Source organism: Jaculus jaculus, chromosome 1 (genome assembly GCF_020740685.1).
Source record: "Jaculus jaculus isolate mJacJac1 chromosome 1, mJacJac1.mat.Y.cur, whole genome shotgun sequence".
NCBI classification, from domain to species: domain Eukaryota; kingdom Metazoa; phylum Chordata; class Mammalia; order Rodentia; family Dipodidae; genus Jaculus; species Jaculus jaculus.
This window is the reverse complement of record NC_059102.1, coordinates 272,530,787-272,554,846: the sequence shown is the minus strand read 5'-3', so window position 1 is coordinate 272,554,846 and position 24,060 is coordinate 272,530,787. Positions and strand designations below refer to the sequence as shown.

The 24,060-nt window shown below is 41.5% G+C and overlaps 1 protein-coding gene across 2 annotated transcripts in view; it reads left to right on the top strand.

Moving 5' to 3' along the window:
* Positions 1–24,060, top strand: part of Mbtps1 (membrane bound transcription factor peptidase, site 1) — a 70,979-nt gene that overhangs the window by 31,730 nt on the left and 15,189 nt on the right. For both annotated transcript variants that reach the window (XM_045154123.1, XM_045154129.1), the window contains exons 8-17: positions 10–77; positions 3,989–4,091; positions 6,390–6,541; positions 9,358–9,519; positions 16,702–16,846; positions 18,927–19,115; positions 19,757–19,929; positions 22,000–22,115; positions 22,583–22,739; positions 23,803–23,927. In XM_045154123.1, coding sequence (XP_045010058.1) covers positions 10–77; positions 3,989–4,091; positions 6,390–6,541; positions 9,358–9,519; positions 16,702–16,846; positions 18,927–19,115; positions 19,757–19,929; positions 22,000–22,115; positions 22,583–22,739; positions 23,803–23,927 — 1,390 coding nt within the window. The remainder of the gene's footprint in view (positions 1–9; positions 78–3,988; positions 4,092–6,389; positions 6,542–9,357; positions 9,520–16,701; positions 16,847–18,926; positions 19,116–19,756; positions 19,930–21,999; positions 22,116–22,582; positions 22,740–23,802; positions 23,928–24,060) is intronic.

Genomic DNA, 24,060 nt, shown 5'->3' with positions numbered 1-24,060 from the left:
TTTTTAAAGGTGTGGGAATTAACAGCTAACAATGTAATCATGGTTTCTGCTATTGGCAATGATGGGCCTCTTTATGGGTAAGTAGACCCAATAGAATAACCTTAAGGTTTTCTCCCCTGGAAATAACTGAAAAAAAAAAAAAAAAAAGTCTTCAATCTGTGTGTCTTATGTCTTTGTTTATATGTATCAAAAATTTTGCTTTATGAAAGTTTTCAACAGTTGTTAAGGCAAGTCAGTCTTTCTGTGGTTTATTTATTTATTTATTTTTGTAATTTAGAGGCCTGACATTTTTGAGTTTTTTTTCCCCAAAAAATAAGGAAGCTGGTTATGGTGGTGCACACCTATAATCTCAGTAATTGGGAGACAGAGACATGCGTCAGGTGTTGTGGCATATGCCTTTAATCCCAGCAGTCCAGGATGCACAGGTGGGAGTTTGACCTACCCTTTGACTACATAGTGAATTCCAGGTCAGCCTGAGCCAGAGTGAGACCTACCTTGAAAATCCAAAAAAAAAAAAAAAGAATTCAAAGCCAGCCTCGGCAACATAGTGAGTTCCAGGCCTGTCTCAAACACAACAAAACAGTAATTAGGATGGTGGATCTGTTTGAAAGACAGTAATTCTGAGTATCTTTTGTGTATATAGCATAGTAGGTTAATGAATGCCTGCCTTTCTAGGAAGAGTAGGCCTGAACACTGATATTCAGGAGGGAGAGGTGCTGGGGACCTAAGGAAGACATGGTTGGTGCCTTGGGGGAAAGGACAGAACAGTTAGGAGAGCAATAGAAGATAGTCACAGAGTGTGCCCTGTACTGCTCATTTTGATTTAAAGCAGCACGAGACACAACATTCCCTATTAACACACAGTCTGCCAGTAAATCTCACTCAAGAGCTCAGTTTTATTTCTACCTGTAGCTCTCATTTTTATTCTTCAAGTAACATTTATAAATACTTCAGTGAAGTGCTTCTGGTCATAAGTTACAGAGTGTTCTAAATGGGTGCAGTTTGGTAATGAGACAAAACGTTTGACTGTTAAGTTCCGGCCAGTAAGAGCTTACCTGATCAGCATCCACGAACAGGAATTTGTCAACCACCAGTGGAAAAAGGACATCCAGGAAGAGGATCTTGTACCCCCATATGATGCGCTGCTTTTCAGTCTGCTGATGAAGCCACCATGGCCATTTGTAATGAACCAGTTCATACTGGAAATTGTATTTGTTTGCCATGTAAGGTATAAACTCCTATTTTTAGAAACAGGGAATAATAATCATTTAAAAAATTGAACAACAACAACAAAAAAAAAGTTTGAGATCACCACAAAGAAAAGAAAAGACATCAGAGGATGTGTTCCATGTGCCATAGGACAGTGGGAAAAAAGGCAACTGACTGTTAGCATCACATACTCAGCATCTAGTTTGGATGTCCTGGGAGCGCCTGCTGTGTGAAGGCAGACTGTCTAAAGAACAAGTGGAAATCATGCAGTGTCCAGAGCATAGGATGAGGCTAATGTATACGAAGTTGGTGTTTATGAATTCTGGGAATCATATGGCAGCCTGGTACAGCCAACCATGCTTGTAAGAGGCCCACGGTTCTGGATGTGAAGTGGTATCCGCACTATGTGTTGTGATTCCTAAGGTCAGTGGATGAACTGCCTAGCCATACCTCCTCTGAAAACACCAGCTGTTGAAGAATTGATGTCAGGTTACCTTTTTTTCCTTTATATGTTTCTTTTGTTGCCACTTCTGTTTTTGACATTCCCACTCATTGCAGTCACCCAGAAAGTCAGTTTTCTAGTCCCTCTTCCTTTCTTTAGTCTTACTTTGTGCTGGCCTTTAGCATAGACAGGAGTGGAATCAGATGTGACCAGACAGGTTGAGACCTGCCCCATCCCAGCTTGAAGACCTTTCCTTCTGAGCCTCAGCTTCCTACCTATCCCAGGGGCACGGGCCTGTTCTTGGGGTGGCGTACACAGGAAGGTAACAGATGAGGGAGCCCAGAGAAGGCATGCATATCATGAGTAGTAGCTGCTGCTTCCTTTATCTGTTTCTGCTGCCCAGACATATTGTACCAATTTTCTATTCAAGTATTTTCCATTGCTTAATGGAGAAATCACATGTTCCTCACAGTTTTCAAGAAGATACCATAGCTGGACTTGGCAAACTTTTCCTGAAAAGTACAAGAGAGTAAACATTTTAGATTAGACTTTATAGTCAGTCTCTGCTACAGCTTAGCTCTACCCTTGGCAGTGTGAAAGTAGTCCTTGGCAATGAGGAAATCAATGAGCCTAGCATTTCCCACTGAAAACTTGTTTACAAAAACAGGCAGCTCACCTGATTTAGCCTATCAACACAGTTTGTCAACTGTAGCCAGGTCTGGTCCTCTCCCATAGAAACGGATTTCTGGCTCCCACTACTATTCCTGCTGCTAGACCTTCTGGTCATACTTGTCTGCCTTCTCTTATGCTGTTTTGACATTCTGACTGCCTTGTCACATGCCAGTTGCTTCCTGAAACACTGGCTTTTGTGGGAAGTCATCTTTGATAGCTTCTAATCTGAGTTGCAAATTCAGAGTATACAAGAGCAGGAAAATCTGGAGTGGAAGACCCTATTTCAGCTCATGTGTCCTCAGGTGCACATGCAAACCGAGCCATCTGTTCAGTCTCTTGCAGCACTGACAATTGGCATGTGACCAATCTCTGTATCCTTAGCTGGTGGTGGTTATGGTTTTCAGCTTGGGCAGTGCTGGTCAGAGGATAGAAGCATGTTCCAGAAGTAAGGTGTATATCCCTACCCCCATCTTCCTCACCAGGAATGTTCTTTTTCTCTCCTCCTTCTCTCCCTCCCTGTCCTTGTCCTGCACCCTTGATCCTCTGAGACTGGTGCAAGCAAGTCTGCAGCTGCAGCTGCCCCCTCCCCCTTGCAATACCAACAGTGACTTCTTTATTTCTCTGTCTGGCCTCTTGATGCCTTTTCTGGTTTTTTAAGTATTGAAAGCAGTTTAAGGGTTATGCGAATTGACAGGTCAAGGGAGGTCGGAAAGGGACTGTTCAGTGGGAGGTGTTTTTCTGTTAGACTCTGCTTCTTGGTTTCACAGGAATGTGCCAGATTCTAGCTAGCATCAGCTGACGGAAAACCTTTCTGCCTTTTCTGAATGTCCATCTGGTAGCAGAGCTGGTGCTGGTAGGGTGTGGTTTGAACTCCTGATTAAAAGCATATTCTCTGGGGTCTTCTTGTTGTTACTTGTATCTTAAATCACTGAGAATTGGTTGTAGTTAACTGAATTATTGGAGTTTTTCTTAGTAATGGAGCTATAGAATATAAGGCTTAGCTATGCAACTTATTAACTGTTTCTTACTTTTGATTCAACTTCATCTGGACTTAGCCTTTTTGTACTACTCATTTTACTATAGTTCCCCCCCCCCCCCCGACCTACTGTCCTTGAGGTCTGGGAGGGAATGGCCTGGTTTTTTTCTGGTTTGTGTCTCTTTTCTAAGAGGTCAGGATCAGTGAGTTAAGCCATTCTCTGAGGATGTGAGGTGCACTGCAAGAAGTCTGACTGCTGATGCAAATGTGTGGATATGTTGTCTTACCGAGTGGTTAGCGAGGTAGAAGCATGTGCTTGAAACAACTCAAAAGAGGTATGAGAGTGTGTAACTAGGTGAGAAACTGTGTTCCACAGACGTTCAGGGCCAGCAGAGCTCTAGGGAGCCTGGAGATGAGGGGAAGGAAGCCTTAAACTCGAACCACCCATGCATGATAATATATAGTAAGTAGAGAGGGAAAAAATGGGCATTCTGCTGAGAGGACATAAGAACAATAGCATTTCACAGGGTGACTCTGAGGAGCAGCATTCTGTCAAAACTGTGTAAGTCTTTTACCAAAAAGACCTGGATATTTTTTTTTTTTTTGAGGAAGTGTTTGCTTTTGTTTGAATTACTCATTTAGAATAAATTTTCCCTGTTTTTTTTTTTCTTTTGTATGTTTCAATTTAGCACTCTGAATAACCCTGCTGATCAGATGGATGTGATTGGAGTAGGTGGCATTGACTTTGAAGATAACATCGCCCGCTTTTCTTCCAGGGGAATGACTACCTGGGTATGCTTTTCTATATTAGCCTAAATGAGGTTCATTGAACCTTTGGTCTAAGAGCCTGAGCTATATTTTTCAGTGTACAGGTAGAAAAGTAGACAGAGTTTTTGGGTGTGTGCCCCTTAGGAGGACAACTTATTAGTCTCCTGTGGCATTGGTCATTGTAGTTCAGTGAGTCAAGCCCCTGTGAAGGGCATGGGCCTATCCCAGTTCTGTTTTTTTTTTTTTTTTTCTACAATCAACTCACTTGTTCTAACCAGAAGAAAGAGTGGCTTTCCTCATTGCAAACTGGCCTTAAGAAGTCAAAGCCCAGGCTGGTTATATAACTCAATGGTAGAACACTTACCTGGCATGTGCTAGGCCCTGGGTTCCATCTCTAGATTCAATTCCTAATACTGGAAAGAAGAGAAAAAGTAAATAATTAAAAGCCCAGCAAGATCAGCTTAATACCAACTCTGCTAACATAGAATAAATTGCACTTAGTTTCACAGAATTTAAATGTGTCCAACCAGTTAATAATTTAACTTCATGGGATTGGTTATTTGGCCAGTTTACCCTCTTTTACGCAAAACAAAGTTTGATTCAAGGTTAGACATTTCTGCAGAGGAGCTCTTGGGTACTTGAACCTATGAGGTGGTTGGGGAGCTCCTGACCCTAGTGTTGTTCAGAGTCATAATTTTTTAAAAATTTTTTTAAAAAAAAAATTTTTTTTTTAAAAAATTTATTTATTTGAGAGCGACAGACACAGATAGAAAGACAGAGAGAGGGAGAGAGAGAGAATGGGCGCTCCAGGGCTTCCAGCCTCTGCAAACGAACTCCAGACGCGTGCGCCCCCTTGTGCATCTGGCTAACGTGGGACCTGGGGAACCGAGCCTCGAACCGGGGTCCTTAGGCTTCACAGGCAAGCACTTAACCGCTAAGCCATCTCTCCAGCCCATTGGTCATAATTTTTTTGATGCTCCAAGTTGACTTACCTGAGCTCTTGTAGGTCTTAGGAAGCCCCCAGAAAGATACACAACTTCTTGAGAACACTTAGGCCTTGTCTACCTCTGCAACACTTTATGAGATACTCTTCCACACCAACCTCAGTACCATGACAGAGTGAGCTCCTGGGCATCCCTCCCATGAGCTTCCAGGGCTCCATGCCTTGCACACTGGATGCCACCTGCTAGAGCTGCCACATTATTTTGATGCCATGATTCTGTAGCGTCAGGCTTGTTGTGTGTTGTGCGTCCTCTCTGTTCCCTGACATGTCCATTGTGCTGTAGGATAGCGGGAGACAGTGTTTCTGTCCGGGTCAGGTAGTTCCCTGTATAAAGCGCTTTATGTGAACTGTGACATCTTGTCCTAAGTCTTCATCAAAGGCTTGTTTTCAGGGGCATTTGGGTGATGAGGTCCTTACTCTGCACTTGCATTGATGAGTCTACATTACTTTAATGATTGACTACCAGAAAAGGTTTTTCACTTCAAATTGGTATGCTTTTTCAATATAGATTACAAGGTCTTGGCCAGGCATGGTTGGCCCATGCTTATCATTCTAGCTCTTAGGAGGCTGAGGCAGTAAGATCACAAATTTGAGACCAGCTTATATTATATAGCCAAACCTTGGAGAGAGAGAAGGGTGATGGCAGGGAGAAAGAATATAAGATCCTATTATGTTTCTCTTTTTGGCCAATTTTCTAGAAACTGAATATGTAATCAGAATCTTCTTGTAGGCTAGTCTCCTGTATAGTAGTATCTCAGTCACCCTGAATGGTTTCTTATTCTCATTTAAAACAACCATGTGCATTTTCTCCTTATAAAGAAATGTATTTGGTTTACTTTCTAATTTTTAATTTTACTTTTCGAATTTTTAAATTTTTTTTTCTGATACTGTGGATTTAACCCAGGACCTCATGCATGCTAGGCAAGCATTCTCTCTCTCTTTCTCTCAGGCAAGCACTGTTATCACCAAGCTATATACCCCAGCCCCTCCTAACATTCTTCTAATTTTCAAATTACTTAGAGATAATTTCTACTCTTGTGATAAGACAGTAACTAATTTTTGGTTTTAGCAACTTATAAAATATTATCAAAATTAAATTTTTTATTCCTTTCTAGCCTTGATGTTTCAGTAGTTCTTATAAAACATACTAAAAATAATTTTATGTTCTACATTATCACTCAAAGCATGTTTTTGGTTTACAGTGAATTTCAAACTTAAGCCAGTACCTGCTTCAATGAACTTGTTGGTTGTATTCAGTTCTACGTGTCTGTGGGATGGTGTGTGTGATGGGAAACCGAGCTACTCTTTCTTGTTAATAGGAGCTACCAGGAGGCTATGGTCGTATGAAACCTGACATTGTTACCTATGGTGCTGGAGTGCGGGGTTCTGGTGTGAAAGGGGGCTGCCGGGCACTCTCGGGGACTAGTGTTGCCTCGCCAGTGGTCGCAGGCGCTGTCACCTTGTTAGTGAGGTAAGTACTACATAGTAAAACAGGCTAGAGGTTTGAGGTACAGAAGATCTTCCTTGCCTCTGCTCCGCTACATCTCTGTTGAGAGTTGGGGTAGGTGACCCATGTACCAACAGACTTTGTAAGCTACAGTGAGCCAAAAAGCCTTAGTAGGACAAACAGCCATTAACCCTCCAATGGCTGTGTTTTGAAATAGATGTGTGTGCTGGGCTGTGCTTTATTCTGTCTGGAAGTATGTAGCAGGCAGGGAACAAGTATGTGACTTCCTTGCCATGTCTTCCATGAACTTGGTAATGTACATTTTTTTCCTTGGTAAATACATTTTATTGTGTAAATTTAATGTATGTAATAGGATGCACATAGTAAAAGGTTTCTACTGTGAAGCAATTTTATGTAACATCTCATACTTTTCCATGCATGGCAGCAGTTCCCCTTCAGCATGTGAATTAGCTAAGGCAATGTTAGGCCAGTTAGAGGCTGACAGGCAGCCCTCCTTACTCAACTCACTATCTGTATCTCTGTCCCCTTGCATATAAAAAATATTAAAAAATTTTAACATTGGAAACAAAAAACAGGGCCTGGAGGGATGGCTTAGCGGTTAAGGCGTTTACTTGCAAGCCAAAGGACCCAGGTTTGATTCCCCAGGACCCACGTTAGCCAGATGCACAAGGGGTTGCATGCATCTGGAGTTCATTTGCAGTGGCTAGAGGCCCTGGCACACCGATTCTATCTCTCTCTCCCTCTTTCTCTGTCAAATAAATAAATAAAAATAAAGAGTGTTTGCTTAAAAGAAATTGTTCTAATGTTACAGGTTTTCTTTAAAAAAAAAAAAAACAGTTTATCTGGGCTGGGGAGATGGCTCAGTGGTTAAAAGGCACTTGTTTGCAAAGCCTGTCAGCCTGGGTTCAATACCCCAGTACCTATGCAGAGCCAAATACACAAAGTGGCACATGCATTTGAAGTTTGTTTACAGTGGCAAGAGGCTCTGGCATGCCCAAATTCACTCACTCATACTTTCCTCTTGCAAATAAAAATATTTGTTTTTAAAATTGATCTGGGCTGGGTGTGGTAGCATATGCTTTTAATTCTAGCACTTGGGAGGAAGAGGTAGGAGGATCACTGAGGTTGAGGTCATCCTGAGACTACATAGTGAATTCCAGGTCAGCCTGGGCTAGAGTGAGACCCTACCTCAATACCCTCCCCCCCCCCGCAAAAAATAAATCGATCTGGGCCGGGGAAATGGCTCAGTGGATAAAACACCTGCTACATGCAAGCATGGGTCCAGAGTTTAGATACCCAGAACCCACATAAAGCCCAACATGGTAACATGGGTCTGTAGTCCTAGTGCTTCCTTAGCTAGATGAGAGATGGAGACAGGAGAATTCCTAGAAACTTGCAGGCCAGCTAGCAGGAAACACTAGAAACAAAGGTAAGTTGAGGACTGACATTTGAAGTTGTCCTTTGACCACATGTGTTCTGTGTCATGTTCCAGGTCCATACAAAGATTTTTTTTAATGTTTTTATATACTTGTCTTCTGTAATCTATGTGGTTGACTTATTCAAATTATTAGGAAACAATTTATTATTCATAAATTTGGAATAAATAGGCATGAACCCACAAAGTCATTGTTCAGAAAAGCTGTGTGTAAGGCTAGTGAGCAGTCAGACCTAGCACAAGTACAACAGTAAGTATATGGTTCTCACCTCTCATGGGCTCCACCCAAGTTCTTTTAGATATAAAACCAGACTGCAGGCAATATGTTGGCAATTTTGCAGATTAGAGATAGCCTGGTTATCGTCATTGCCTTTGGAGGCAAGCCCAACAGACTGGCCTTTTAAATTTAATTTCATTTTTTCATATTTATTTCTTTGAGAGCGACAGAGAAAGAGGCAGATAGATAGAGGATGGGCATGCCAGGGCCTCCAGCCACTGCAAACGAATTCCACTTGCATGTGCCTTCTTGTGCATCTGGCTTATGTGGGATCTGGGGAATTGAGCCCCGAACAGCAGTCCTTAGGCTTCACATGGCCTTTTTTTTTTTAATTCTTTTTTTGCCAGGCATGATGGTGCACGCGTTTTTAATTTTATTTATTTATTTAATTGTTTGTTTGTTTGTTTGAGAGCAACAGACACAGAGAGAAAGACAGATAGAGGGAGAGAGAGAGAATGGGCACGCCAGGGCTTCCAGCCTCTGCAAACGAACTCCAGACGCGTGCGCCCCCTTGTGCATCTGGCTAACATGGGACCTGGGGAATTGAGCCTTGAACCGGGGTCCTTAGGCTTCACAGGCAAGCGCTTAACCGCTAAGCCATCTCTCCAGCCCCCCCTTTTTTTTTAAATGAGAGTCAGAATTGGTGTGTGAGAGCTTTCAGCCACTGCAATTGAACTCCAGATGCATGCGCCCCTGTGTGTATGTGCGACCTTGTGTGATTGTATTACTGTGCATCTGGCTTATATGGCACCTGGAGAGTAGAACATAAGTCCTTGGCTTTACAGGCAATCGCCTTAACCATTAAGCAATCTCTCCAGCCCTTCATTCTTTTCCTTAAAAATTTTATATTTTATTTATTTATTTGAGAGAGAAAGAGGCAGAGAGAGAGGGAAAGAATGGGCATGCCATGGCCTCCAGCCACTGCAAACAAACTCCAGAGCATATGCACCCTTGTGCATCTGGCTTATGTGGGTCCTGGAGAATTGAACTGGGATCCTTTGGCTTTGCAGGCAAACAAATGCCTTAACCACTAAGCCATCTCTCCAGCCCCAGCCCTTCATTCTTTTACTGAGAGAAAAATAAGCAAATACTTGATTTCTTCCCCAGCACAGTCCAGAAACGTGAGCTGGTGAATCCTGCCAGTATGAAGCAGGCCCTCATCGCATCAGCCCGGAGGCTTCCTGGTGTCAACATGTTTGAGCAAGGACATGGCAAGCTGGATCTGCTACGAGCCTATCAAATTCTCAACAGCTACAAACCACAGGCAAGGTAGGTGTGCTGGCTTTCTCAGTGGGCCTTGCCAGACCCTGAGCCCTTAGGGCTGCTCCGCATGAAACACTAAGTTTCAAAACACTAGCCCCACTGTCCCAGGGCAGGCACTCAGTTGTGAGATTTTGCTGCTGCTTCTACCAGTGCTGCCTGGGAGAACACTGGCTATTATCAACTCACTGAAGTTCTGTTATCGAAAAATAAGTTTGCTTTATTAGTTTAACTTAATCTTCTCATATACCATTTGCCCAGCTTCTCCTTGTTTACTTTCTTATATTTAAGAGTCTTTGATCTATTTGAAATTTATTCTTAAAATTTGTTTATTTATCTGAGAGAGAGACAGAGAGAGAGAGAGACAGAGAGAGTGAGTATAGGAGTCCACCAGGACCTTTTGCCACAGCGTATAAACTCCAGACACATGGTGCCACTTTGTGCATATGGCTTTACCTGGGTACTGGGTAGTTGAACTTGGGATATCAGGATTTGCAAACAAGTGCCATCTCTTCAGCCCCTGAAATTCAGGCTTGGGTGTGGTATGAGGTATGGATCTAAGTTTTAAGGTTTTTTGTTTGTTTTTATTTTTCGAGGTAGGGTCTCACTCTAGCACAGGCTGACCTGGACACTCACTCTGTAGTCTCAGGCTGGCCTCGAACTCACAGTGATCCTCCTACCCTTGTCTCCCAAGTGCTGGGATTAAAGGTGTGCACCACCATGCCCAGCTAATTTTTAACTTTTTTTTCTTCTGTGCTAGTGGTGGTAATTTTTAAATTTTTTGACTTATTTGATGTGTGTACATATGTGCATGTGTTCATGAGTGCAGGTGCACACATGCCATACAGCACATGTAGGGGTCAGAGGACAGCTTTCAGGTCAGACCTCTCACTTTCCACCCCATTGCATCTCTCATTGTTCACCATTCCTTTTGTAAGCGTCTGGCTTACAAAAAGGGGGATCGGAACTCAGGTACTCAGAGTTGCATGGCAAGCTCTTTATCCAATGAAGATTTGCTTTGTGTCCTAATATATGGTCTATTTTAGAGAATGTTCTATGTGCTGCTGAAAAGAATGTATATATCTGCTAGGTCCATTCCTTCTCTGACCTCATTTAGTCCAGATGCCTCTCTGTCTATTTTTTCCTGGGATGACTTGTTAATTGATGAGAGTGGGGTGTTGAAGTCACCCCACTACCACTGTGTTTGGTATTATCTGTGACCTTAGTTCTAATAGTGTTTGTTTGATGAATTTGGGAGCCCCCATGTTAGGTGCATATATGTTTTGGATTGTAATGTCCTCCTGTTGGAGTGTGCCCTTAATCAATATAAAGTGACCTTCCTTATCTTTCTTAACTAATGTTGGACTGAAGCCTACCTTGTCAGATATTAGGATAGCAACCCCTGCTTGTTTTCTCGGCCCATTTGCTTCAAACACTGTTTTCCAACCTTTCACCCTAAGATAGTGTCCATCCTTTGTAGAAAGGTGGGTTTCTTGGAGGCAACAAATTGAATGATCCTGCTTTTTAACCCAGTCTGCAAACCTATGTCTTTTCATTGGGGCATTGAGGCCGTTGATATTAAGAGATATTATTGAAAGGTATGTATTTATTTTTGCGATTTTTTTTTTTTGTAGTTTTTCCAGTTTTACCTTTGCTCTCTTGTGCTAACTAGTCTTTGAGTATTGTTTGTTTTTTCCAGGTTCCTTGTATGTGTGCTTTTCTTTTTCTTTAGCATGGAGGATTCTTTCAACTATTTTCTGTAGAGCTGGTTTTGTCTTCAAATAGTCCTTTAGCCTGCTTTTGTCGTGGAATGTCCTTATTTCTCCATCTATTTGAATGGATAGCTTTGCAGGATAATCTTACCTTGGTTGACAGTTGTTATCTTTCAGAACTTGGAATACATCACTCCAAGCCCTTCTGGCTTTTAAAGTTTGTGTTGAGTAATCTGCTGTAATTCTGATGGGCTTGCCTTTGTAGGTAACTTGATTCTTCTCTCTAACTGCTTTCAATATTTTTTCTTTGGATTGTGTGTTTGGTAGTTTGATTATAATATGGCAAGGAGAGGTTCTTTCCAGGTTTTGTCTGGTTGGTGTTCTAAAGGATTCCTGTATCTGCATTGGCACCTCTTTCCCAATTTGGGGGAAGTTTTCTTCTATGATTTTGTTGAAGACGCTTACTATGCCTTTGGAGTGAAATTCTTCTTCTACTATGACCTGAATTCTTAGTTTGATCTTTTCATAGTGTCCCGAATATCTTGAGATTTCCATTCATACTTTTCTATTAGTTTGTCTTTCTCATGGTTGGACTATATTAGATCTGCCTCCTGGTCTTCTAGCTTAGATATTCTGTCCTCTCCTTCATCCATTCTCACATTCTACTGGTGAGATTTTCTAGAGTTTTTTATTTCATTAACTGTGATCTTCATTGCTAGTAATTCTGTCTGGTTTTTCTTTATTATTTCTATTTCCTTATTTATGTCGTGTATTGACTTCTTTATTTCATTAAATTGGTGTCCTGGGTCTTCTTTGATTCCTTTGATTTCCTCTTTCATTCCTTTGTATTTGCTCTTTCATTCCTTTGATTTCTTCTTTGGCTTCTTTGAACATATTTATAATCTTTCTTTTGAAATCTTTCTCAGGCATTTTCTCTAACTTGTTCTCACTGGAGGTCATTTCTGATGCATTAATACTTTTTGGTGGGTTTATATTGTTTGATTTTTGGTGTTTCTTGTGTTATAATGTATTTTTTTGCATCGTGGATTAATTTATAATGGTTGGATTTTCTAGTTAGCTGGGTATTATTAGATGTATCAATCAATCTCATGTTATATATCTTCAGGGTAGGAGCTTAAGGTGTTAGGCGTGGCTCTTAAGACTCTCAGAGTATCTACAAAGGTGTTCCTAGGGGTTGGATTTGCCTGCTATGGGAGTATTCGTGTAGGCTGAGTGGAACAAAATACAGATAGATTCTAAAGTTTAAACAATGTACACATTCAATGAAAAACAGCACAGAGTATTTATGCAAGAGTAGGTATTATGACATCCAGATCCTCTATCAACAAGGAGGTTAAGATTTCTGGTCTGTTGAGGGTTCCAAGTCAGGTTGTGACCAAGTGAGACCCTTCCCTAATGTATGACAGAAGAGGAAACAAAGCCACTATAAATCAAGAAGTAACAAATAACAAGCCCAAAATATAGTTTATTTAAGAATGGCAAACCTGACCATCCATCAGATTTAACATATAATTTATCCTGATATGGAAGGTGCAATTAGCACTTCCGGTTCAGGGCTATATCCCAGGTTTATTAGACGGGTACTGACCTGGTGTAATCTCAGTTACCTTTTGGGATGATTTTTGTCTCAGTTATGCTGCACTCCTGCTTGGTTCCCTGTTTGGTGCACTGTGGGTTCAAGCAGGCTGGCTGGGTCATTGGATTGCTGCTCTGTTTGTTTGCTGGAGCTGGGCATTGGCAGTTGAGGAGGGGAGGCTGTCAATGGTGGCTCTAGTTCTCTCGCTGGTTCACATGATCCTTTACCTCATGATCTGCTCCTCTGTTGTTCACTGCTGTTCTCCTTTCACATTTCTTGAGTTTGCGAAGAGCTCCGGTGTGAGTGGAAAATGCCCTCGCCTGTCTTTTCTTGCGGCTCAAGCCGAGCCTGGCCCTGTGGACCTGGTGCCACCACTGCTGAAGCCACTTCTGCCTGCCTGTGTGGGCTCTGGATGGTCTGGATCTCTCCTATTTCTCTGCTGCTGTTTTAATTTCTTACACACCTCACCTTTTAGTAAAAGTATGTATTTTCCTGTTTTTTTTTTTTTTTTTGGCTTTTTCTCCCCTGCACTGCTTTGGTGTGGTTCCTATGCCGCCATCTTAACTGGAACCCTACATCAAGTTTTAATTGAACTGAGAAGAAATTTTCTTGCTGTGGTGTAGAAGCAGAGAATGTTTCCATTTGCTCAAGGCTTTTGTGTCTCTAATGAGACTTTTCATTTGGCTACCTATAGGTTTCACACATTAAGTATTTGATCTTTTAAGTTTTATTGTAGAAGGTGTTTTCTAGTACATCCTCTAGTTGACTGATATCTTGTTAGTTATTGTTTTAGTTCTACTAATTAGTTCTCTGGTTTTTCAGGTATACTAACATATAATTGAAAATAGTGATAGTTCTCTTTCTTAACAATTTTTAAGTCTTGATCAGGCTTAGTGGTGTAGTTCTGTGAACCCAGCTACTTGGGAGACTGAGGCAGGAGGATTGTAAGCTCAAGGCCAGCCTGGGCAACTTAGTGAGGCCCTTTCTCAAAATAAAAAGTACAAAAATAGGGTGGGGGAGATGGTTCATCAGTTAAAGGCATTTGTTTGCAAAGCCTGATGTCCCAGGTTCAATTCCTACATAAAACCTGATGCACAAAATAGTGTATGTGTCTGGAGTTCGTTTGCTATGGCTGGAGGCCTTGGTGTGCCAATTCCTATTCTCTCTCTCTTTCTCCCCCTTCTCTCTCTCAAATAAAAAAGTACAAAATAACTGGAAGCTGTATGTTATAGCACACACCTGTAATTCATCTCTTGGGAAGCAGAAGCAGATGATTGCTCAAAGTTGAGGCCAACTTGGTCTATAAATTGAGTTCTAGGCCTTCCAGGGCTACATAGGGGAATCTGTCTCAAAAAAGAAAGAAAAAAGAAGAATGAAAAGAAAGAGAGAAACTGGAGATGCAGCAGAGTGTAGAATGCTTGTCTAGCATGTGTGAAACCCTGGGTTCAATCCACAGAACCACCAAAACAGATAAAAAGGGGGAAGAGAAGGAAGAAAACAGTCTTTGTTGATTTCTTCTGTCTAATTGCATTGGCTAATGTTTCTTACACAGAGTTGAGTAGCAGTAGAAATAATGAGCATCCCTGTTTGTTCCTCATCTCATTAGAGATGCTTCTTGCATTTCTTCATTAAGTAAATTGCTGGCTTTATGACTAAGGTATATAAATGTTATAACAAATTATTGCTATTATTGTTTTCTGAAATGTTTAACATCAGTACTGTGTGTGGAGTTTTGTAGTTTCTTTTTTTCAGCATCTATAGGATAGCCCTAGTTTATATTTTTTTAATCTGACATCATATTCCTGGCTTTCCTGATACTGAGCCAATCTTGTATTTCTGAAATAAATACTATTTAATCATGGCATGTTATTTTCTTGATATTGCTTTGAATTGTTTGTTAATAATCATTTGTTAGTTGGATTAAACTGTTCTCAGAGCACAGATACCACTTTGCTGACTCATATAATTGTAGTCACTTGGGAAATTTTTTTATGCTGTGTGTGTGTGTGTGTGTGTGCCCGCCCTTGTGTGGGTGCCTGCATGCATGTGGAGATAGCATCTCTTCATGACCTGGAGTTCACCAACTAGGATAGAATACTTGGCCAGCAAGCTATAGGGATGGTTCTTAATCCACTTTCCAAGTGCTGCAATTATAGGTGTAAGCCACCACATATGGCACCACATGGGTGCTGGGACTTGAACTCAGTTCCTCACAAGCATTTACTAATTGAGCTATCTTCTGAGACCATTCTTGCAATTTTATTTTATTTTTTTAAATTTTTTTGTTTATTTTTATTTGAGAGCGACAGATGAAAGAGGCAGAGAGAGATAGAGAGCATGCCAGGGCTTCCAGCCACTGCAAACGAACTCCAGACACGTGAGCCCCCTTGTGCATCTGGCTAATGTGGGACCTGGGGAACCGAGCCTTGAACCGGGGTCCTTAGGCTTCACAGGCAAGTGCTTAACTGCTAAGCCATCTCTCCAGCCCCATTCTTGGAATTAAAAAAAAAAATTATTTACTTGCAAGGAGGTAGAGTGAGAGAGAGAGAGAGAGAGAGAGAGAGAGAGAGAGCGAGAGCAAGAGAATGGATGTACCAGGGCCTCGAGCCACTGCAAAGGAACTCCAGATGCATGCACCACTTTGTGAATCTGGCTTTACTTGGGTACTGGGGATTTGAACCTGCATTGTTGGGCATTGCAGGCAAGTGCTTTAACCATCGAGCCCCATTCTTTGCATTTTTTGAAACTAGGTAGTATCTCTTATAAATACCTAAATGTGGTGTATGTTGATTATAACTGCCCACAAAAGTTAGTGTATCCATAAAGATTTTTGGAATTTTCTGAAGTAATTGAGTTGGCCCAAATAAATCTTCCTTATAATGTATAGCTGATGTTCCAGATAGATGAGTTATTCTCAACATGATGAATCAGTAGAGCCAGACATGGTGGTGCACACCTTTAATACCAGTACTTGGGAGGCAGAGGTAGGAGGATCATGAGTTCAAGGCCACTCTGAGAATACATAGTAAATTCCAGGTCAGCCTGGGCTAGAGTGAGATCTTCCCTCTAAAAACTGAAAGGAAAAAAAATGAAGCCATGGAACAGAGCACATGCCTACTGTTCCCAGGTGCAGTTGGCAGTCAAGGTTAATATATACCTTCCAGGGTGACCATCCTTGTCCTGTCCTGTCAGATGCTTTCACCTCCCATGCATCTTCGCACTTGCACATAGGTGACCTAGCGCTGTGACATTGATCTAGCCCAGATACATTGCAGATGAGATAAAAGAAAGTACAGCATCACTGTGTGTGTCAGCATTTCTGCAGCAGCTCAGGCAGTCCCTGCACCTCTTCAGGCTTAGCACTTTCCTACAAGGACTTACAGAACTCAGTTAAGATGAGTGTTTGCTTGTCCACTACTGTAGCAGCATTGGCAAGGGTGTAGAAGGGCAACGGGTGTGAAGTTCAAACTTAATCTTCTTAAACTCTCCCCTCCTGTCCAGCCCCCAGTAGCAAACTGAATCAAGGCATAATGTGTATTTGCCCAGGAGAGTGTCTCCCCCAACTCAACACGAGTCCAAGCTTTCCCATGGGACTGGCCACACACACATTCTTCTAGCTTTAACAACTGCCACAATTGCAGACTGCAGAATGCAAGAGGTGTTTACTGTGCATCATCACATTTTGTACAAGTCTTGGTGATTGCATGGTGGTATTATCAGCATGGGAGCCCTCTACAGGCAAGCTCCAGGTGCTGTCAGGGCAACCCTGCAAGCAAGCCCTCTCAAGTACAGCTCCATTATGTTTACCATTGCCTGCTTATAGCCCAGCTTACCTCTTGCTCTCTGATGTGGTCTACTCTAACACTGTGTTCCTTGTTTCAGTTTGAGTCCCAGCTACATTGACCTGACTGAGTGTCCCTACATGTGGCCCTACTGCTCCCAACCCATCTACTATGGAGGAATGCCAACAATTGTTAATGTCACCATCCTCAACGGCATGGGAGTTACAGGAAGAATTGTGGATAAGGTGAAACTTCTCTCTCACATATTGGTGACTCAGATGTGGCCCATATCACCTTAGATCTTTCTCCTGGAATTAAGATAGGTGCTTTTTTTTTTTTTTTTTTTTTTTGATTGCTTTTTAACCTGCCTAAGGTACAAAGCGATTGCAGGTATTTGTCAGTACAGAAAAGGCAAGATATAAATTAAGGAAACCAATTTTACTTCTGCCTTGGCTCCTCAACTGCATTTCATTTTTTACTGCATATCTTTCTATATCGCATACTGTAATACTGCAGCCCAGTTTTACTCTTTTCTAAGCACAAATTGGCCTTTGTTTAGAAGGTATATCCTTTTCTGAATTTCACTTTTATAGTTTCCTGACATTATCCTGATGATAAGTAGTAAGGCAAGTGTAGAAAACTCAGTTCCAGTCCCAGCACACAGACACTGAATCACTCTTTACTAATCCTGATCAGAAATCTTTGTGTGGAAGGCAAAAATTTACCATCTTATTTTTTTAGTTCTTACCATATGGTAAGCATGTAAAAATGTACCAGCATACTTTTAATGCTTGTTTAATATAATGGTGAATTGTTGGATTCTAATTTGTTTACTGTTTGTCCATGTTTGAACAACTAAGTGACTACCAACTATCTACTATCTTTGCATGTATGATGTTCTTTTTCCTGAATTATTTCCTCAACATAAACTTCCTAGATTAGAATCTTGAATCAGAGGCTTGTGAACATTACTACATTTGTTGGCACATAAAAGCAAATTTTTTTCCAAGAGAATAATGTCATCTTAGACAATGGCTGGTGGGAGATGTATCTATTGTATTAAGTGATACATCTTTTTTAAAATTTTTATATTTCATGAGGTTTAAAAAAATTTATATAATTTACATACCATAAAAATTCTTTTTTAAATTCTTCAGTGGTTTTGAGGTAGTCATATACTTACACCAACATCACATTCCAGTATAGTTGTATCAAGAAATTCTGAGCCCTCCTTCCCTGGTCAGTGGCAAGCACCAGTCTTCTTTCTACCCCTGTGGGTTTGCCTATTCTGAACATGTCATATAAGTGGACTCTGATGATGCATGTCCTTCTGTAATGGGCTTCTTTCACTGAGCATGTTTTCAGGGTTCACTTTTTTTGTGTGATTAATGCTCTCGCTGTGGGTATGCCATGTTTTGTTTATCCATATATTGTTGGTGGACATTTGGCTTCTCTAAGTGGTACATCTTTTGACTTTCCTCTTCGATGGGTAACACAGGTGCCTTGTTTAATGTGGATTTTTTCCAGTTGTGTGTAGTATACTGTCCCCAATATATTTACTAATCATGTTTTCTATATCAATTACCTCTTTGTTTCATTGGCTTATTTTTCACTAGAGTTGGGATTTCCCTTACTGCTTCATGTTATTGAGAAATAACCACTGCTGTGTTGTTATTATTATTACCCATTATGACGGTTTTATTTATCTTTGTTTATATAAAAGTTTTGCATTTTAATATAGTTAATTTTTCATCTGTTATAATGTCTCCTGTTGCTTCAAAAATTAGAAGCATTCCTCAGAGACGTAATAAAGTCAGTTTTGTATTTTTACTAATTTTCATTTATATGATTGTTAAATACTGAATGTGTTCAGCTGATAATTTGGTATATTGTATAAAAGTTGAATGGAAGCTAATTGGTTTTTCTCAATTGCGAACCAGTAATTGCAAGAGTAGTCATTAAAGCTCTCTTTCCACCAGGCGTGGTGGTGCACATCTTTAATCCCAGCATTCAGGAGGAGAGGTAGGAGGATTGCCATGAATTTGCGGTTCATGCATTGAGTATCTCCCAGTTTTTTAATATAATGGGAAGGAGAGTTAACAAAGTTGGAGACCATCCAAAATTGTGGTTTCTAGGCTTTCTAGTGGATATCTTCCAAACCAACCACAGGCTACTTAATTATCTGTGCATAGGTACTATTTTGCCCAAGTTATTGCAGTAGTCCTCAAAAGCTCTTTTAGGCCTTTTAGAAATTAAGGCTTTCCACACCTTGTTTTCTCTTATTGCATTTCATCTCACCCTTGGCCTGGTTTCTCTTTTCTATAGCCTGACTGGCAGCCCTATTTACCACAGAATGGAGACAACATTGAAGTGGCTTTCTCTTATTCCTCGGTGTTGTGGCCTTGGTCAGGCTACCTAGCCATCTCCATTTCTGTGACCAAGAAGGCAGCTTCCTGGGAAGGCATTGCCCAGGGCCATGTTATGATCACGGTGGCTTCCCCAGCAGACATGGAAGTAAGGACATATTTTTATTTACTTTATATTAGCCTATGTCAGGAAAGAAGGAAGAGCAGGCTCAATGCTGAGGGTCTCTAAAGGACAGTTATCAGTTGATGGGATTAGCCTTGATGGCCATGAGTCCAGGGTTTCCAGAACAGCTATGTTTAAACTCAGCTCTACATTGCCTACCCTGCTGCTATCTCATAGTAGAGAGTTCTGCTTGGGCCATACTTCAAGCTCAGTGTTAGTGCATCTGAAACAGGCCTCTCAGGAAGGAAATGTAGGGTCAGTTAGGCCTGATCAAAGTGCTATGAATTTTAAGTCTTCAACTATTTGGAGTTGAATGTTATTAGTCATGACCCATGACTATTTACTATCATTGCATGTTCTTATGCTTAAATTATTTAGGTTAAACTGGTAAATGGTAATGACCTTTAAGGTTTATGTGATGCCACTCCCTTGTAATTCCAGTATTCTAGCACTCCAGGCTGAAGGATCCTGAGTTTGAGGCTTGACTAGGCTCTACATATTGAGACCCTGTGTGAAAAAAAAGGGAAGGGGGACACTTTTAAAACCTGAAATCCTAAGTCCTAAGAGGTTTCCTTGGGAAGGGGTGCTTCAAGTTTTTGGTTTTGGTTTGTTTTTTTTTTTTTTAGTCAAAAAATGGCGCAGAACAGACTTCAACAGTAAAGCTCCCAATTAAGGTGAAGATAATTCCTACACCTCCTCGGAGCAAGAGGGTTCTTTGGGATCAGTATCACAACCTCCGCTACCCACCTGGCTACTTTCCCCGGGACAACTTGAGGATGAAAAACGACCCTCTAGACTGGTAAGAAGCTGCCTTGCCTTAGACACTCTCTACCTCATGTGATCCTTCCACAGTGGAGCCCCTGTTCCTGGCACTGTTGGGGGTCGTAGATAGACTCAGAAGAGACTCTGAGACTCTGGCTTCTTGGAAATATTCACAAGAATTCAGTAATTGTGTAACCTTAACATAATTTATGTGTCTATGTTTGTACATGCATACTTGCATGCTAGGATCTCTTGTCACTTGAAACAAATGCCAGATATGTTCACTACTTTTTTGCTTGGCTTTACATGGGTGCTGGGAAATTGACCTGGGCCAGTAGACTTCACAAGCAAGTACCTTTAGTTACTGAATCATCTTAATTCTTCCCTTAAAAAAAAAAAAAAAAAAAAAAAAAGTTTTAACTGTTCTGCCTCCCTGGCCTCTTCCACTGAGTCAATCAGCAAATCTGATGTGACCCACCATTGGGCTGTGTCTGCAGTTCTCCCATATGTAGCCTTTCTCTCTGCTCCCAGTTGAGGGTCTAGATCATATCCATGTCCTCCCGACAAGCTTTTCTGCTATTATTCTAATTTCCTTGAGGTCTGTCACCTGTATAGCAGACAAGGTGAGCATCTGAAATATGAATTCTAGTGCAGCTTACTTCAGATTACCCATTAACTGCTGACTGACCAAGTCTTGTGCAACAGTATGATGACCCTTCCAGAGCCTAGGGCTGCTTCCCTTTCTGGCCCCTCACATACTCCATTCCAGTCACTGGACCTGCAGGGCATCTTGGGTACCTTTCTCTTAGCTCAAAAGCCAGGTTTTAAAGTGAAGTTTAGGTTCCATGTCATAAGTGAGGGGAAGAAGAGACATGGAAATATTTGGCCAGGGTATTAGAGTATCATATTAGTCTTTTTTGTTGTTGTTTGTTTTTGTTTTTGTTTTTCGAGGTAGGGTCTCACTCTAGCTCAGGCTGACCTGAAATTCACTATGTAGTCTCAGAGGGGGCTCGAACTCACAGTGATCCTCCTACCTCTGCCTCCCAAGTGCTGGGATTAAAGGCGTGCACCACCACACCTGACTTTTTTTTTAAACTTTATCTTTTATTTATTTATTTCAGAGAGAGAGAAAGAGGGAAAGAGAGAGAGAGAATGGGCATGTCAGGGCCTCCAGCCACTGTGAATGAACTCCAGATGCATGCGCCCCTTGTGCATCTGGCCTATGTGGGTCCTGGGGAATTGAACCAAGGCACTTTGGCTTTGCAGGCAAATGCGTTAACCACTAAGCAATCTCTCCACCCCCCCCCCCCTTTTTAAATATTTATTTGAGAGAGAGAATGGACACTCTGGGGCTTCCTATCTCTGCAGACAGACTCCACACACATATACTACTTTGTGCATCTAGGCTTTATGTGTTTACTGGGGAACTGGCTTTGCAAGTAGGCACCTTTAACCGCTGAACTATTTTTCCCTTATATTTGTCTTTTAAAATAACACTTCCCTGGAAGGCAGATGGCAGGGCTCAGACCAAGGGGCTGGGAGAATGGGGATAGAGGAAGCTGGTAAGGCCGTGGGCCTTCAGAGGAACCCATAGAGTTGGCAGTACTCAGGAGATGGGCTTTTGGGTTTTCTGCTGTGCATTTGGGCAGATGTCGTGTGTACAGAGGGAAAGTGAGCACATTTGGGAGGAAAAGAAGGGAAAGGTGGTTCCAGATATGTATGATGCAGAAGTTGTGTGCTCACCCCACACCATGTGTCAACCTCTGTGTTCTCATAGCTGTATGCTAAGCTGATTGTCAAGTGCAGGTAGCTGCTAGCAATTTAATGAACACCACTGCCAAAGTCCTGCTTAGGGCACGGTAAGAAAACATGTCATGTCATTTTATGCATGCCACGCACATGATTTCCTCATGTCTTCCACTTTAACTTGTGTAGCCCAAAGACTGCAATTCTGGAGTGGCTGATGCCTGTGCCACTGGCATTCCAGGGATGTTTTGATAGGTACAACTCTGTGCCTCTCAGAGCCAGCTGGTAACCATGAGGCTAGACAGACCTTTATTATAAGTGAAGACTGACCATTTTAATGCCACATCCTGTTGCCTTTCAGGAATGGTGATCACATCCACACAAACTTCAGAGACATGTACCAGCACCTGAGAAGCATGGGCTACTTTGTGGAGGTCCTCGGCTCTCCCTTCACGTGTTTTGATGCCACTCAGTATGGTGAGCAGCCAGACATTGTTCCCACCCACACCAGATGTGTGCCAGGTGTTCAAAAGTGAGCCATGGTTTTCACTACAGGTCAATAAAAGAAGTCTGGGTAGCATTCCCATGGAGAGCAAGGCTGTGAATGACATTGTCTCTCACTTGGTGATGTTTGTGATTCTTATCTACGTACAGAATTGTTAGACTGGTTGGGGACAAAGACGTTTGCAGTCTTATTTAATTCAGACTCTAGCACTGTATCAGTGAATATTACTCTTTCCCAAGTAAGTGAAAAATCTTTGCATTGAACCCAATTGAAAACCAAAGACTATAGTTAGTTGGCCCTAGTCTTGTATGTTTTACCCCTTCTTGTGATGACCAAACTACTATAGGTATGGGCCCCAGGGCAGCATGGTGTTTCTGAAACAGTGTCATCTTGTCATCTAGAAGTGACAGTTCTCAAACCATAACACTTTGTCCACCAGGAACTTTGCTAATGGTGGACAGTGAGGAAGAATATTTTCCTGAGGAGATCACTAAGCTGAGGAGGGACGTGGACAATGGCCTCTCACTTGTCATCTTCAGTGACTGGTACAACACTTCAGTTATGAGAAAAGTGAAGTTCTATGATGAAAACACAAGGTACAAATAGGAGTTGGTATTTGAATATCAGGGTCACTGTAGAGGAGTTAGAGTCCACCCAGCAAGGACTTATCAACTCTCTGTTTGTTGGTCTTTCTAGAGCTTTTGTCTATGCACAAGAAAGCTGTATAAAGAGCTCTTCCTGATTCCCAGTGTGAACTTATCTTTCTTCAGTAGATACTCAAGCAGTAGTTTCTGCTTAGTTCTAGTTCATCTTTCCATGCTTCTGATACTAACATGCAGATTTAAATGCACCAAATGAACTGTTAACTGAAGGAGATCTTCTAGTTAACTACTGATTACAGATTTCTATTTTATTTTATTTATTTATTTATTGGAGAGCCTGAGAGAGAAAATGGGCACACTAGGGTCTATGGCTACTGCAAACAAACTCCAGGCACATGCACTACCTTGTACATCTGAGTACAAATTTCTAGAATACTATAAATAATTGTGTATTATGAATTTAAAAAAATTATTTGAAAGAGAGAGAATGGATGTGCCAGGGTCTCTTGCCACTGCAAATGAACTCCAGATGCATACACCACTTTCTGCATTTGGCTTTACATGGGTACTAGGGAATCAAGTCCAGGCCATCAGGCTTTACTAGCAAGTACCTTTAACCTCTTAGCCATCTCTCCAGTACAGTGATTTTTTTTGAGAGTCATGTGATGTGAACTTTTTAAAAAGACTTTTATTGACAAGTTGATGTGAACTTTTATAACCTTTCTCATTTCTATAGCTTTACTGATTCCAGCTAGGTCTGGACTAAATTTATTTGAGTTTGCCCTGGCAAACCATGACAGTAAGGCTTTGTGTCTGTGTAAAAGGGCATTGCGTATCAATAAGCTACTGATTTTAATGTCATAAAATAAAGCCTTAGTGTATTCTGTACATTAGCTGACACATGTATTTGTGGTGTTTCTCAGACCAAACAGCTGGTTTTAGTTGACACTTGTGTGGGTGAATGAACTGGATTGTGGCAGATGTTTTGTCATGGAAGATGAAGTGTATGGAGGTGTTTTGATTCTTGTCTTCTCTGTGCCGGTTGCCACTTTTATAGACAGTGGTGGATGCCAGATACTGGAGGAGCCAACATCCCAGCTTTGAATGAGCTGCTATCTGTGTGGAACATGGGCTTCAGCGATGGCCTGTATGAAGGGGAGTTTGCCCTGGCAAACCATGACAGTAAGGCTTTGTGTCTGTGTGTAAAAAGGCATGCTACTCTCAGAGGTGTAAGAATGCAAGCCTCATGTCTTTGAAGTCTAGGTTTCAGAGAGAGGGGGAGAGAGGAAGGGAAATGTGATTCCTAAATAAGCTA